The sequence below is a fragment of the Megalopta genalis genome, chromosome 10, assembly GCF_051020955.1.
Source record: "Megalopta genalis isolate 19385.01 chromosome 10, iyMegGena1_principal, whole genome shotgun sequence".
In the NCBI taxonomy this organism is placed as follows: Eukaryota; Metazoa; Arthropoda; class Insecta; order Hymenoptera; family Halictidae; genus Megalopta; species Megalopta genalis.
In genome coordinates, this window is record NC_135022.1 from 13968034 (window position 1) to 13985959 (window position 17926).

The 17926-nt window shown below is 39.7% G+C and overlaps 1 protein-coding gene across 10 annotated transcripts in view; it reads left to right on the forward strand.

Annotated features, from left to right (window-relative positions):
- The window catches only part of sif (guanine nucleotide exchange factor still life), a 64371-nt gene extending 47795 nt beyond the window's left edge, over positions 1-16576 (forward strand). For 9 of the 10 annotated variants that reach the window (XM_033470068.2, XM_033470066.2, XM_033470070.2 and 6 more), the window contains 5 exons: positions 940-1116; positions 1217-1404; positions 2396-2841; positions 6768-6989; positions 8088-16576. In XM_033470068.2, the coding sequence (XP_033325959.1) occupies positions 940-1116; positions 1217-1404; positions 2396-2841; positions 6768-6989; positions 8088-8266 (1212 nt within the window). In that variant the 3' untranslated portion in view covers positions 8267-16576. The remainder of the gene's footprint in view (positions 1-939; positions 1117-1216; positions 1405-2395; positions 2842-6767; positions 6990-8087) is intronic. The other variant, XM_033470076.2, reaches the window with a different exon arrangement.
- The last annotated feature ends 1350 nt before the right edge of the window (positions 16577-17926 follow it).

Here is a 17926-nt window from a genome sequence, read left to right on the forward strand (position 1 = left end):
TTAACCGACTTAACTTAACCTTTACAGAAAATAATCCGCATTTTCGCAGTCGACAGATTAGAGTTTAATACATCGCTGTAACGTAATCTAATGGGACTCATAATTAGACTGCGGACTTTTATACAAAACAAACATTGCCTGCATTGTTTGCAAGATGCAGGAGCAACTCGGTTTTGCCACAAACTCATAAAATCCCCAGTCTACTCGTAATACAAAGAAAAAAAAGGAGGACATTAAAACGTGAAAAAGATAACACTGTTCTCTTAGATACCTACACGTTAGCACTAAAACTATTAGATTTCCCAATTTCACAATTAATGAGTGTATTAAGCTGTTTCTGTGGGGGATTACCGAATTATTATCTATTTAGGTGTATATGTTATAAAAACGCAGAAAATCTGAATAAAAATACAGTCTTGTTGCTCCTATAAGGTAATACAAACTAGTCACTTTAGTGCTCTGTAGTTCTAGTGTTAAAACGTGGGTCACTTATATCATACATACTTGTATATTTTCCCTTGCATACTGTAGCCGTCTTTCGAACGCATTCGCAAATCTCAATGATACATGATCTTCGAGTGACCTTTTACTCCGAAAATTAAAGTTGAATACGAGCTACATTTCCACATGAGACTGCATGCAAAATATGTCTTACATCATCGCAACCGAAACAAATTATATAGCTACCTTTTGGTGGACTACCCTATACATAGTATATCAATATGTTATTATTAAAATAGTATTAATACAGTAGATCAGTATGACTCGCCTATCTAACAGCACAATACGTGAACGACACCAGACCGTCATCGGCTTATTCACGATACCAAATAGAGGTGGAACGAAAGAGCTGCATCGACGCTGTGCTGGTGTCATTGAGTTCAAGTGTTGTGCTGTTTCGTGTCGACGGAATCACTAAAAATACTATGACTTTAACAGCCAATCGACCTAAGTCCTGGGGACCTACTCTACTACGGAGGCGTCGAGTGGCTCAACATTTCCGATTTCCTTGGAAAGATCAAGAAAGGCCTCGAATTGCACGCGATGTGCTTTGTTTTTAAATCTGCCGTCGTCTTCTTGTGCAAGGAGAGGCTGAGGCAAAAGAAGAAGCTCATGGTAAGTTTTGTGTTCTACATTGTCCTTATTTGACGGTTGTTTGGTTGGCTATTTATCTTGCCGATAAATTAACACGATCATTGTTCTATGCCATACACAGGGTGTCTCGACGAAAGCGAATTCCAGCGAAGTAGAAATCATTCGCTATCAAGTGCTGATTCCTGTGACGGAAGTGCAAGTGCGGGCCAGCTCTGCAAAGGACATGGAGTCCCATTTCCTGTGGGAGTTGATCCATTTAAGAAGTCAATTACAGAGAAGATCGGAAAAAGTATACGTGCTCTCTAACAGGTATCTAATAAACAGCCGTTGTCGAACGCTATTGTTCACACGAGCTCTCGTATCGTTTAAACACAGCTCTTTTGAACGCAGTTTTCTTTCTCCGCAGTATTGTACACATGTTACAGGCGTTGATTTTTAAAGGTGGTGCAGCTGCGTAATCTTTTAGACACGATCAATTGTTGTATACGATAAAATTATTGTCGATATATTATATATATATATATATATATATATATATATATATATATATATATATGTCGTTATATCGATATATTATGTATACGATATATTATTTTATTAGTTTAATCTTTACTGTTTAAACCGCATGAAAAATCTGTAGTGCGCACAAGGGGTATAATGCAAATCAACGGCTTCAAACGGCTGTCACGTTTAAATTATTTATTATTACAGAATATTTTTCATTAATTAATATTATTCATTACAGAATATTTCTTAGACATTCTAAAACAAGGTTTAATAGCGCTTTTCTTCGCATTATAATTTGCACGTAGATGAAAAAGATGGATGTGGAAAGTGATTTGCTTTAGAAAAAAATTTCATTGGGTTGCCGTAGAGCCTAAGTGTATGGTAAAGATTCAAATGCGATATTTCAAGCGAGCTTTACGAGTTTATTAGCATCAAGTAACATTGCAACTTTCTGCGACGAAAATGTTTGATTTGCTATAAGTAGTCCGCGGATTTTATGCATTTTCGACAAAAATTGCTAGGTCAAATAAAAAAAGCTATAAAGTCACATTGGAAGAATTTTACAAAATCTTCCTGTTACGTACTACTTATTACAATAACTAAGAGAGGATATTTACCTCTATAAAATAACCTGTTTCTTACGATTATGGCACGGACAATATTTATTTTGCATAAAAATCCACAGTCAAGCGATAAGTCTGTCCTGAAGATAATGAACAGTATTTTGAAGAATCAAGTGACTGTTTATTTCTTTAAAGAATAATAGATTTCTGCTTGTTTGTGTTCACACCAGCACGACGGAGTTCCGCAACGCCTTCCTGAGGACGATTCGGCAGATCATTCGAGAATCGGTACGGAACATGAGCATACCGTCGACGAAACCAAATCTGAGCCAATCGCCGATGACGATCTCGCCGCGAATGTCGACCGGACACGTGGAGAAGTTCGAGAAACAATCGGTGAGCCAAGGACAGAATGGTAACAGCAACAATAACAACATCGCCAACAACAACAACAACAACGGGGCAGTACACCAAACGGTCGCGCATCAAACACCGATGATCAAGAAGGCGGCCAAGCCGCAACCATTGTCTACCGCACATAACGTTAGACGAAAGTATAGTCAGTCGAAACAAGTTGTGGAGCACGAAAGTTCCGAGGACAGGGAGACGGAAGAACCGGCGAGCCAACAGCAAACCATCTTCCGTTTTCGAAGCAAGACCATAAGCGATACGTCCGGTAAGAATGACAATCATTGCTATCATTAGGCCGATGGTTAGTAATACAAGTGTTTTATACTAAAAATTAATCCTCTTATGTATCATATTCACCATTCTCACACTCCAAATTCATTCGTTTGCAACGAACAAGTCATTTATCTGTAATTATCTTTACTCAGATTCATATCAAATTTAAGAATCTGATGACACTTTATAAATAATTATTGAAGATTAACGCTTAACCCAACTAGCCGGTCAAAAATGACCGGTTTCACATTTCTTGTCTTAAAGTTGCTGAAATTATGAAGACATTTTAATAGAAAATGATCGAATTTTCTTAATCCGAGTATACATTATTATACAGGGTGTACCAAATGGTATCAGCATATTTATATTTTACCAGCGAAAATAAGAAAAAAAAAGTCGTACTAACATAGGCTAAAAAATGCTTTATCAAAGAAATTATAAGAAAAATACGAAATAACAACGGATTGATTAGGAACATTTGTCTGTATATGTTATTTATTTTTCAAAACGTCGCCTATTTTTTAAAATACAGCGGTAAATACATGAAAAGTGGAACGAGTTAGTAAGCGTAGTTTGGATAAATAAATACAGATAAGAGAAATATCACTAACATATTTCTACATGGAACGAAAATCAGTCTATTGTTATTTCGTATTTTTCACACAATTTCTTAATAAAGCATTTTTGAGCTTACGTTTATGACATTTGTTTCTTACTATTCTTAAATATTGCACTAAAAATTTTAATAAAAAATGATTAATTTCGATCTGTCAAAGGGTTAATTTTATCTGCAGAAAGCGAAATTAATTCGCAAAATGGTGAACAGAGACTACAAAAGCGACGTAGAACCTCTGTCCGATCGTAGGTCAGAATTGCAACGTTCGCCCGGTCGACGTCCCGCGCCGATGTGCGAGACTCCCGCGCATGTGTTGCCTACCCCCACTCCATGCGTAGTGATGTTTCGTGACTGCTCTGCTCGCAACCGCGCGGTGTCTCCTCGCAACCATATCGTTGCCGAATACTCCCCTCTCTCGCGCCAACAGAATCTTCATATACATACGTTGCCATTGGTGCGAACACTGGCTCAACTTTCAATTAGCTCCGCAACCTGCGCATGGTACAAAGGCCATTGTAATCCGTTCCATCAATCAAATGCGTTTTCTCCTGATCAAAGTATAAAGTATAAAAACTGTCTTCATCTCATTCATTTATTCTCCATCTATAAATATTAGCCCCTTGACGTATTTTGACGTGTCCGACGCGTCATGAAAATTTCTGACAATAACCAATTCAGTATAGATGTTATATTCTGTCCTTTGAAATTGGAATAAAATTCGAATCTCTTGTCATCAATATTCAAGCATTCGAGTAAATTTAGGCACGCGATAAGCATCAATTTTCTTTCCCTTCTAAGAAATTATTGCAATCGAAAAATGTCTAATTACAGTAACTGCGACGAAGACGGTATGTCAAAGGGTTAATACCAGTTCGACGCATAACAACAATGTTATGATTAAAATAGATGTTCCGCGATAGTGGCTTTTCTCTCGTGTTCTATTATTCTTCCGACACGTGATTCAAGTTCAACCAATCTTGCGAGCCAAGGAAAACTCGCCTTCCCCTTGGTATCCACCAAAATTCCATAACGCCAACATCCGAAACGATGTATGTCTATCTCCTTTCTTTTCACTGTAGTCATTGGGTATCCTTATCTACTGAGATAAGACCCCACTGAGCTCGAAGCACTGTAGTGAGAAAAGAATGGGGCTGAGTCCTGTGAAGCGTACGAATTTCGTGTAAATTCAATTGTGCCCCACTGTATGTAGATTATGTACCTTTCTGCGGGATTAACCCCTTGATTTCCCTAATAATAGGGATTTCCGGTAATAACCTTCCGAGTATGAATGATTACCGTTCATTGAATTCGGAAAGAAAAATTCTATTCTTTTGCCATCATCAATATTCATGCGTTCATTTAAGAGCAGACGCATACAGACAATGTTAAGGTTACTTTTCTCTTTCTTCCAAGAACTGATTAGAATCGAAAAAGTAATCATTAGTATCTGTGATGTAAACGGTGCGACAAGAGGTTAATATTATCTGTACCGATTACAAAACACAGTAGACAATGAGAAGTTTCTGAACGGTTTCCTACATTAATTGTGCGAAAAATGAGATGAAAATAAACTTTTTCTGTTGATCATTTCGTACAGTAGAAATTAGTGCAGCGACGTTGTTTTTGTTTAATATCTTTACAGCACTGTATTTAACCTGTTCTGTTTGGTTTTTCTGCGAATTCATGAAATCCTCTGTCTGTTGAACGCACGTCTTCGGATTTTTATTGTTTTCTCATTATTTCGAGATGAACAGGTAGCTTTCGTTGCGAAAAGAATGCTATTCTCGTATAACTTCTTCGAAAAGAGTTATTAGCTCTTGGGAGCTTTTCCAATAAACGTTCTCGTAGAACAGATACATATATATATTATATTTGTTCCACAGGAACAAATTATCTTAGAACATTTGTTGAAAAGGTTCTTATAAAATAAATAGAACGCCGAATTATTATGTGCCAAATTTATAAAAAAAACTTTTATTTTCAAACATTGATTTCAGTCGAGCTAATACTTTTAATCATCGAGTTATAATACGAGAACTTTTTTCTCGTATACATTCTCGAACTACATGCAATAAATTCCAGTGTGGTTTGTGAAAAAGTTCCAGAACTTCTTCGATCCTGGATTTAAACATTTTTAGCTATACTGAATGAAAGTTTAGAGCATTCGTTCCTTTAAAAAATCATAACTCGAGTAATATAACAGATATCAACACTAAGCAACATACAGAAGTTGAAAGCGTAACTGAAAAATATAATACATCACCTCGCACTTTCTAAGTTTCTATAAACAATACTTTTAATTTTCAGACTTAGAGACTATGTATTCAAGTAATTATAACCGCAATCGTGTCGTGTTTGGTGTTATTTTAATCAGTAAAACGAGACGAATACGATTGTTCCGGTTTCGTACAAAATAATCAGAAATGAAATAAGTTGCAATGTTTTGCTTCGCTTGCATGATTCTGAGTCTTATCAACACCCGAGCACTGGCAAACTTAGTCGTCGAGTGTGTTTAATGCTTCATTGATTCCAGGTCGGATATCGTGGACTTTTTTTGAACAGTTATTGCGAGAATACTATAATGCGAATATAGTATTTTTAGAAAGCAGATATTTCTTCTATTATACTTTCTCATTTTAGCCAGCAGACAGAGTTATTATTAAAGTCATAAAATTCCATTCGTCGTTTCATTATCTTTGAGCCTCTTCTTCGAACTGCCATTTTAGAAAACTGAATTCCCTAGAAAAAATGTTAGCTTAATTTCTCGATGTTATTTAAAACAGATTCCATATTTGAATTAAGAGAACAACATGCACGGTATGTAGTCGAAAGCGAAAAAAACGCGAAAATTTTGTGATAATTTCATTATTAACAAGAAACTATGTATCACTAAATGCTTTATTTAGAGCGTATATGTGACATAAATATACGTATACAGGGTGTCTCACTAGTTATGTTATAAAACAATATCGTTATTGTCAATGGTACTCAGAAATACTACATAAACAAATCGTACGGTTCGAAGGCTATTTTTCAAGGCTTCAAGGTCGTCGATATTTTTTAAATGGAGTTACATATTTCTATCGTTTCTACCATGATCGCTAAGACGAACAAATTGTTCGGTTTTAAACGGTGTAGAAATAATCTATGTCTTACAATTGGTGCAAAATATTGTTGTCTCGCGCGAAGATACGCAGCCCAGCGATGCGACACAAGCGTACCGCTGTGTTATCGTTGAGCAACTGATCCAAGACACCTGTGCTCCTTCATACTAACTCGCAGGTGTTCGCTTTCCAATACAGGGGAGGTGAAGGTGGAGATGGATTCAGGAACAAAGTCCGAGGGAGAGGAAGACTCGCAAGCTTTTTTAGGTGAGAAGAAGGCAAATTTGGGCCGCACTCCGAATCATTTGACTTTGAGCACCACTTCAACCATTTCAGCGGGAAGTACGGGCAGTCAAGCAAGATTAATCCAGTCCTCGCATCAACCGGAAAACTATCAACCTATTACAGTGAAAGAACTAGGTAAGAGAAGAATCAAAATCGTGTAACCTGTAATTGGAAAGAGTCGGGAAAACGAAAGGACCATTTTTTGTCGCATACTCGTCGTTTTGCTTGTGAGCGTTCGTACGGTGTCACTTCTTCCACAACATCATTCCGCACGTATGTATGTATCGTACAAGGAAATGGACGAGTGTGCTATAAAAATGATAATTGGATCGTGGACGTTATTGTCGAGTTTTCGTTGAAACATAAATCGAAGAAGTCATTTCATCGGCAGGCTCGCTATCAGCGTTTGTGTTTCGGCGATTCTATCAATTTCAACGTATCCTGTACAATGTATAAAATACAATGAATATGGTACTCTACAAAACTCAAGGAACACCGTGCACAGAGGATACTTACATGTATAATAGTTACTTTAATTTTGTGGACTACTATATATTGTTACAAACAAGTTATAAATTCGCACGTCTTTTAACTGTTTCGTAATACTGTTGTCTACATTATACATAGAACGATACCAGTTCAAAATCGTCTAAAAATTGACCGTCGTATGCAGTATACGCGAAACATAAATATACTGCGGATTTTATGCATTCGTGCTGAAATTGACTAGGTGAAATACCAAACAATGCACCAAACAGTATCGAACAATGAGGAAATTAGAAGAATCTGACAAAGTTCTCACACGCGTTCACCGCAAAGAGAAATTACAGTTTTAATTTCTGTTTGTTACGGTCGATAAAGAAAATGTTTAGTTTGCATAAAGATTCGCAGTCTACGTATGAAATATGCGAAGTAAGTAAGTAGCTGCTAAAATCTGCAGTTTAATTACCGCTATCGAACAGCAGACTGTCTCGGGAGCAGCGCTGAAACAATTAAACGACGAATAACGATTGTTCCCCCGTGAAACACGGGATCAAAGTCTTCGGACGCGAGCAGCGAGCTTGTCGACGAATCGAGAGTTCCGTTGCGTTCCTAAAACTGTGGAAGCCCGGTGTCCACGGTCCAACGTGAATGTTCTCGTTGATTTCGGTTGCTGTGCAATTAGAGTATGTAGGTAGTGAATGACCTTGACCGATCAGACGCGGCACTTGCTATTATGAAAATCTATTGAAGGTTCGCCGATCTGGAAACCGCGGGAGTTACCTTCGTTAGGAGAGGCCACCACTTTACCGCGTAAGGGTAAGTCGGCCAGCGAGTTTGGGGATATGAGCTCATCTCACAGCGCTTCCCGAAAATCTTTAATAGAAATCAATAATTGTGCTCAACAATCTAACTATAATAACCATGTTTAATTTAAGTAGTTGTTAACTGGCTAACAAAAAAAAAACACTGTAGGGTTAAGTTTAAACATCGTGAAATAAATCGATTAACTTATATTCGATTATTGTGAAGAGATTCACGCGCGTGCCGTTCACGCGGAACACCGCTGTCCGTGAATATACGTTTCTTCGGTTCTCACCCGCGGTCTCGTTTCGTCCTCCCGAAAATATAATCGCACACCTACACGCGTACACATACACACACACACGTACACACGGACACAGAGAGTCACAGACACGCAGAGGCAAGTACACCCCCGCGATCATATTTATTTTTCTCCGTGCAACGAACGATCGATCGTCTTCTTATTTTCATTTCGAACGAACAGCATTTCGTCTGTGCACACTCAAGACGGATCGTTTCCAACGAAAAGATGTCCTAAACGATACCCTAACTTTTAAGCAACACGAACAAAACAAATACCAAGGATTCGGTTGCGCCTCTCTATCGAAGCCGCCGCTGCTTCCTCTTCCAACCGCGCTGTCGAAGCACGCTCTTCCGTCTGCTGCTATATCTCTCGTCGCACCCCCGCTCTAACACTCCCCCCAATCGCTTATTATGTATACCGATTACTTGTGTATTAGCAAATGACACGCCACGTTGGTGTGATCGTCCGACTCTCTCGACCTAAACAAATTTCTGTAGCCTTGCGACGACAAAGAAGCGAAAAATGAATGTGAAACGAATGCGGTCCGAGCAGAAAACGATCCGCGAGAGACGCGTCGCGCATGGATTTCCATTTCGAGATTCTATTTTTCACGTTCACTAGTTGTTGTTGCTGTTATTGTTGTCGTTGTTGTTGTTGCTGTTGTTGTACCTATTTAAAAAAGAAAAACTACATACCGCGTACGTACCAGATTCAGTCCGCCACGGCGAAATACGCGTCGCCACCTTTTCGCCATCACGATTCGCCGGTTCCCACCGATTGATTATGCTCTACCCCCGTTTATATACATATTATATACATACTATAGCGCGGTTAATGTTACCGTTGCACTTTTTCCATCCCCGAGTTTTCGCGTTCGTTTCTGCCTGCAACTCTTCCGCATGGACGGCAATGCGCAACTATGGAGTGATATCAACTCTGTATATAATGTAAGAATGATATTATTAGGACTGTCATTATTATTATTATTATTGCTATTATTATTATTATTACTATTATTACTATCATTATCATTATTATTACTATTATTATTATTACTACCATTATTGTTATGATTACTACTATTATTTGTTATGATCGTCACGATGATCTCGTTGCCATTATTATTACTATTATTATTATTATCATTGCGTAACGATTCACGTCGCTTTAATTCGGATTGCTGTCGGTACCGCTACCACCGTCGCTCTACAGTTATTAGTCTTCTGATTATCGTTAGGATTATCATTGGTACCGTCGTCGCCGTTGTCATTATCACGATTACGCGAACGCTGTCACAGTTTCCGCTAAGTTAGTCAACTTTCGTTTTCAATGGATAACGAGTCACGCTCGCAATGAAAACGCTCCATTATCGTGTATTAGAGAGACTGTTCTCGCTCTTTCTTTCGTCGTTGTTTAAAATTGTATCGTCGTCGCTATCTGTCGCCAACGACCGTTTGATCACGATCGCTACCATCACCGCTGGCAACGACACACGACTAACAAACACACACTACTAATACTACTACTACTAATACTACTACTACTACTACTACTACTACTACTACTACTACTACTACTACTACTACTACTACTACTACTACTACTACTACTATTACTACTACTAATACTACTACTACTACTACTACTACTACTACTACTACTACTACTACCATCGGCATCGGCGCTGTCACGTCGCCGGGATGATCGCTACCACACAATCGCTGTTATTGTTATTGTCGCTGGTTTACCGCGTTACTATTTATTGTCTTCACGAAACGCTATCGTCGATGATGTCGTCGCAGTCATCCTCATCGTCATCGCCTTTCGTTATCGGCACACCGTCACGTACATTATACATGTATACATACGTACACACGTATATGTATGTATACGTACATATATATATATGCATATGTATACATATATATACGTATATGTATATATATATGCATACATGTATATACGTATATGTATATATGTGTCATCGTCGGCGAAAAACGGTTACTCAAATACTACATTATAGAGAGAAGTAAATTCTATCCGTAAAAAATAAATGACGACGTAACGAAGAGTAAAACATGAAAAAAACAAATTTAGCGATGAAACAACAAAGTTTAATGGAATAAGCCGTATACATAATATATACATATAAAGTATACATACGGAGGTTTAAGAGAATCGTATATAACGACTGTATAACGTGTACGTATGCGAACCGCGTGTGTGCGCGCGTGTGTGCGTCTGTCTGACTCCGTGTGCGTCTGTCTGCCTGCGCGCGTCTTCCGAGAGCCTGAGCGATGAGATCGTGGTGAACGAAAGGGTGGCGAGAAAGGCGAGCGTGAATGCGTGGGAGAGAAAGCTTGCGGAGGAACGGAGAAAAACGGGGCTGCGAGAAAGCTGGGGAAAGTGCGAGAAGTGTACAGGAGCGAGACGTGCTCGAGCTGTGTGTGCGTGTTCGTGTGCACGCGCCCTGTGCACACACGGTATATAATGTGTAACCGGCGCAAGCACAAGTGTAGATAAATTCATATATTTCCGTATATGGATACGTACATGTATACATTTATTGTGCGTGGGCGGGCAGGTTTTTCCACATGTTCGCTGTTCCGACATTGCTCCGTTCGCGGCCTCGAGCGTCCCCGTCGAAATAGATGACTTTATTTTGAACGTTGCTTAAAACAGGATCGGCGATCGGCACGCTCGAGACCGAGAATCTACGGAGGGTAGAACCGTTAAAGTTGTATAGGGGAGGAGACGCAAAGGGAGGACCGCGAAAGTAGATCCGAGAGAAACAGAGGGAGAGAAAGAAATAGAGAAAAAGGAAGAGAGAGAGAGGGGGAATAGTAAGAGAGAAAGAGAGAGAGAGAAAGAGAAAGAGAGAGAGAGAGAAAGTGAGAGAAAGAAAGAGAGAGCGAGAGAGAAAGAGCAGCGGGAGAAACGTCCGTGTGGAATGTCGTCCAGAACAATTGATTCACACACATGTTAACACACACGAAAATAACGATACTCGAACCCGTAAACACATTATTGATGGGTATTGCGATAAGTTGAACACACACGAATATTAAATCATTAATGCTTGTAAATTAGAAAACAGAAAGTACGTCTATACTTATAGAGAAAATATCTACAGCAAACAATAAAATAATGTATACGCGTGTACGTATACAGTGCATGTAGAATGAAGGATGAAGACTGTTATCTGACAATTTAAGGGGCGATCGTCGTCTTTCCGTTTACGTTCGGTCGGATCCAGCGCTCCTTGAAATTCTGTCGCGAGAGCATGTAAATATCGAAGAAGAATTACGAGGGAAGAAGAGAAAAGAAACAGAGGAAGAAGGGTGAGAGGACGAAGAGAAAGAAGAAGAGGAAAACGAATTTTCTTCCGTTCTGTGCACATTATCGTTTGTTCTTCGCACGTGTACCCGAAAAACACACTCGAAGCAGAGAGGAAAATAGGAAAAAATATGACAAGGAAGTGATATATAGCGACCTATAGGTATTGACAACGTGTCGGTTCGCGTTTCTTTTGCGTGCACGCGCGTGCGTGCACGATGTATCCTTGAATGTTCAAATAACAGTTTGAAACCACTATTGGTATTATAATAAGCATACGTGTATAATACTAAGAGTACACACACGAATCTAGGATCCTGTTGTGTACGAAAGCGTATGCGTGTACGTCGTGTGCGTGTGCATGCGGTTGTACGCGCGTGCTTGCGTGTTTACTTGTCTGCCTGTCTATCATCTGTCTGGCTCTGAGCGTATGCGCGTGTGTGTGTGTGTGTGCTTACGTTCTGTGCGCGCGTGCATACACACGTATACATTCCTACATGTACGACACGTGCAATCGAAACGTCGGCTTATTGGCGAAAATTAGATGTTTCCGGCGCTGTTATGTCGTACGGAATTGGGTCGTTTCGGGACCCTCGTTGTTGTTCGATTGGATCTTCAGTTTCGGAACTTCGACGATCGCTGTCCGATTATGTTCCACGATTTCATTGTCGGGATTCATCGAGGATCCCACGCGCACGCGAAAATTCCCATTCTCAGACGGACTATGTCACTGCATTCAACGAGACTAGCACAAAATATAAGCAGAATATTCGCATGATCGGTGCTACGGTTACAGTTGAGTGGTTGTTGGACGACGAAGCTCGGAGACGAATTTTAGGGGATTCTCGTCGAGGGCTCTTGCATGCCCTCGTGTAGAAAGGCCCGAAAATTGTGCTTCGACACTGACCCGATCACGTATCACTCGCGTGCAGCTGTTTATATTTTGTGCTATTTCTCGTTGAACGAAGTACGATTAGGTCGGCTCTGGTTTAAAGGAACGAGTAGTCGGAGGAATCGGCAACGATACGATCGGACTATTTCGCGTAGGCTAAATCGCTCTTCATTTTGTGCGTCCATCAAGCCGAGGTCCTTTCTCACTTTCGTTAGATACACGGATGCACTTACATAGTTGCGTATGTTCCTTCCTCGAATTTTACGGAAGAGAAATGGAACCTGATTTCGTTCGGAGAGGAGCGTGCAGTGTCCTCAGCGCTAAGCTTTTCCATCTCATAATTTGAGCAAGTCTCAGTCAAAATCGAACATTCGATTGCCGATCGGTAGATCGCTGATTTGACGCGTTTGTAGTGGTAACGAACGAGTAAAATTTCAAACGGTGGAGAAATGAAAAGGGCTCGAGTAATACGTGACTTGCAACATGGTGAAGCTATATCAAGGAGAAAAATAAATTCCCCGCGTATAGTTTCTGTGTCTTGTGTAAAAGAAATTTGTGTAAAATACTTTGTACAAAGACCCGCGATCTAGTTAATGGTAAACATTGTTGATCGGCAAGATCGTAAATAATTTGGGAAATAATCGTTCGATATCGACCAACTTGGTTAGTTATATTTTTTAGATCTAATTGATTAATAACGCTGATAGAGAAAGACAGACGTAAACGTCAGAGAAGAGTACGTTCATATTGACATCATTTACAGATGTCACAAATGTAATGATCGGAAAAGAACACAACTCGAAAGTATATTTTATAATACAGTATTACTCATTTATTTAAGTATAGAAAAATACATTTTTGACGCTAGATGCTGGAACCGGTTCTGTCGGTGTACGAATTCTCTCCGGCACGGTTCGAACTGAACAACGTTTCTGAAGAAACAAGTCTCAAAATAATGACAGTCTATATCCCCCCTCCCGCCCCGAATGCTCAATTCGCGGATTTCACGAATCCGTAGACAATTTCAGAAACGCCGCGTACGTATACTCGATCAATTCGACTCGACGCGAGGTTCGATAGAGTCTTCAATAAAGCGTGCTTTATAAAAATTGACGCGATCGTGATTACCAGTTGCGTCTACGTTGAAAGGTACAAACAGACTTCGTTTTATCTAGCGGTGCAGGTGTTTTCGCGGAGAGACACGTCGGTCCCGCATGCATGTGCATACGTGCACGTGCCCGTGTAAAGTGAGAACAGGAACGTCAGTCGAATCGAGCGAGAACAACCAACGATCTACGTACATACGTGTAATAAAAGTAGTGGAACGAATATGCTAGTAGTAGCACGGTTAACACGTTCCGTGCCGAGCTTTTTTACTCGAATCTTCACACTTTGATATTTTACTAAAACTTGATGTATTACGTGCAATTATTAATTCTCGTACACATAACAACGTAACAAAAACTTATCAACGCCCATTCTTGCGGTGGAAATTGATTCTTCGGTTCTAAATTTCTTGTAAACAATTTGTTCAGTTCGCTAAGTAAACATGCAAGCGTGTACCATCGATGGTACACGTGGCACGGAACGTGTTAACCGGACAAACGCTCGCTGTTACAATAGAATGAATTCCTATAGATCGGTTCGATCGTTTCGTTTCGAGGACTAAACTCGTTGCCAGTATGATCGAAAATTCTTGGCGATCGGGTGAAACGGACGTGAAATCCTGCGTGATCCACGCAACCGCGACGCGTTCCGGCACGAGTGCCACGCACAGTTACGCGCGTCGATCGCATACACACATACACACACAGAGACAGACACATGTACACAGATACACACCTCGTACACACACGTACACGTACACACGCATGCACGCACGCGTGCGTATATAAGCGAGGTGCGTATGCATGAAAGAGGATATCGGTCGATGTTTGACAGCGAAAGATAAAGAGATAATGAAATACTTATTTATTAATTACTGTAGACGTCCTGTGTGCAGATCGAAGAATTTACGGTGGTCCTTCTGTTGCTCGTATTATTGCATTGTCGCTTTCATATATGTACATATATATATATAAGTGTGTATGTATATATCCATATATGATCGGATGAATTACGTCGAGACGCGCCTTCGAGCAGAGTCGGTGTTTCCTTCGCACTCGGCCATCTCTCTTCGCCGGGGTTCTCTCTGTTTGACACGGGAAAATCGATGAAACGTAACGAAAAGAAGAATATGATAAACGAGACACGCGATTTTATCGTATCCTATCGTTCGTACGACCGTGCTTGCCCGCACCTGTGCACAGGTGCGACACGCGCGCCGATTTACAACCGCGCATCCACGTTCTCGGAAATCTTCGATATTCGATGCTATCACGCACACGTTCCCGTTATGCGTGTGTACTTCTATATTCAGGACTCGTGACAATCAAAGGCAACAACTTTTCTTATGGAAGACGAATGAATGACCAACAATTAAAACATATAATGATAAATACTACGTAAATAAGAGTAAGATTTTCACAATGAGAATAGCAGCGTCGACGGAAAAAAAAAACGAAAATGATCGTCGCGTCGCGTCGCGACGATTACAAAGTGTACGCGGAAACGTGCTAAGAACAGAAGCGGCTGGGAGAACGTCGATTCTCGATGATCAAAACCGACGAGCATCTCCCCGCGCGACGATAATCTCTCTCCTGCAATCCCGGTAATTACGTTCCCAATGATCCGATTATGTTTCGTCGTTGCACAGCACGCAGCGTCATGGAATCGACCGTGCTGACAAATGACGATGCACGCGCGTCCCTTTGTTCTCCGTTTCGTACCTTTTGTTTACGCCGCGAGATAACTTTTACGAACGATTTGTAAGAACCGGCGCGGCAGACGAAGCGAAGCGAGCATGTTCCTGATGGATTATTCGGTAACGAACGCGCGCGAACGATCGGGCAATTTTCGATCTCACGCGAGACCTGTCGAAACACTCTGCCTCGGAGACGTATCTCTCGATAGTTGGCCTAGTAGTATCGAGTTTCATATTTTTCTCCTGATGACAGTAAATCGTCGAACGATTTATCATCTATTATACGATTATTGACAGTCTCCACAAATTTTATTGATATAAACTTTATCGCTACCGTTGAACGTAATAATACTTAAATAATTATAATGACGATACCTTCGGTAGAATTACGGGCACCAGATTAAACGAAGTAAATAATGCTGGCTGGGGTGTTACGAAATCGAAAGAGGAATATTATTGGGTACGGGGGTGTGGGTGGCGCGGGGCGAGCCAGAACGATCGAGAGAAAGGGGCTGAGCGAAAGGTACCAGAGAGCGAAAGCTGCAGAGAGAAAGGGAGAGAGAGAGAGAGAGCGAGAGAAAGTGAGAAACGAATGTGTGTACGTGCGCGAGAAAGAGAGAACAAGTGATAGAGAGAAGAAAGAAAATGGATTAAAACCATTCGAGTGTCCCGTGAATACGAAGTTTTTAGATGGTTGATAGAATTATTATAGATCGTAAGGGGAAATAGTATATGACTATGGAGCAGGATTCGCCGGGATGGGGTCGCGTTATAACGAAACAAAGATAGGGTAAATTAAGAATGTAACGAGTCTTTCCGCATTGCGTTTTTTCTTTCCTTTGCTGTACACACAACTTTTGCGTGACGAATCGGACAAACAAAAATGATACTAATCCCACGTGCGAACGCATACGAACCCGCGGACACGAACTGCGTATTGTTTACGTTCTCATCTACTATTGTGTAACTAGAGATTAGAAATGAACATTATAATTACGATCATTCTTGTATTTATTACTATTATTGTTCCTCGGTTACGCGAAAACGTTCGAGAGTGATCCATTTGTACAATCATTGAGTCATTAAAATATGATTATCCAGTACCACGGTTCGTTATTTTTCCATTGTGCACGTTATTCCGAAATGTTTACACATTTACTTGGCCCGAAATAAGTAACAGGGGAGACGACGCTGTGTAAGTATTTTTCTTCTCCGAGTAAACCACGCTCGGAGAACAGAATTTTTTAGTCCTTTGTACTCGGAGGATTTTCGAAGATCGTGTACTGGCAACTCGAATGTATTTATCGATGAAATGCTAAGCAACACTTGAAAAAAAAAAGTGAAACAATATAATACTTCAAAGTAATTAGCTTGTAGATCATATATTCACCTTTATCCAAATAAAATTTCCCAGTAGAATTCAAAGTACAATTTATAAAAGTCACGATAAATTAAAAAATTGATTAACATGACATAAATAATTATTGAAGATTGATGAAGATTGATTGCAACTTAAATCATTTTATATTAAGTATATAAATTCAGAATGAATTTAAAAATAGGTGGCTAATTAAAAGGCGGCTAGTTTTTCATGTGCGAAGCGATTCGTTTTATTTAGAAAAAGGTGAATTTGATTTGCAAACGTGTGAGTAAAACTCGTAAGAGAGTCAATTTCAAGTGTAAAACAAATAATTACCAGCAGTCCTGTAGCTTCTGAGAAGAGACATCCGAGTACAAAGGGTTAATAAATTATTAATGTTAACGATTCTCTAGTTAATTTTTTTCTTCCACATACATGATGCTTCGATCTAATTGCTGATGCACCGTTTTCAATAAAACATCAATCTTACGATAAGACTCTGTTGACAAATGAACAGTTAGGGTAAGCATCGATCAAAATATACTATACCCAGAGCGAGCATCTTTACGCAAATCCCAATTTTCATAGATCATTTCATCGAAACCAGAAAATGAGGAACTGATTCGATATACCAAGCAGAAAATTCCTTACGATAAAAGTAACACAGCAATGTCGTTTATTTTAATATACGTGTTTTCTAATAGCGTAAAAAATATGTAAATACGATAAATACATAAAAATTCGCAGTCTAATAATAACACTATCAAACATCAATCTTGAAACTACAAAATCAAAACGATGAGAAAACAAAAGATAAGCGGCGTTTACATGAAAATTAAGAAAAAAAACCTTTTATCCATATATGTATATTATTATATAGTATAGCACCTTAATCTACAGGGTGTCACGTAACTGATGGTAGAACCGCTGATCCTACGTCGAAAAATTAGAATAAATTTTTTTAAAAAGTAGATTGAAGAAATAATAGTATTGAATAGGAATTAAGTACGGTCTGTGTGTGTGTGTGTGTGTGTGTGGTCATGATATACCAATTCTACTTCTCGTGATGTTACAAGGCCCACGCGAACCGACG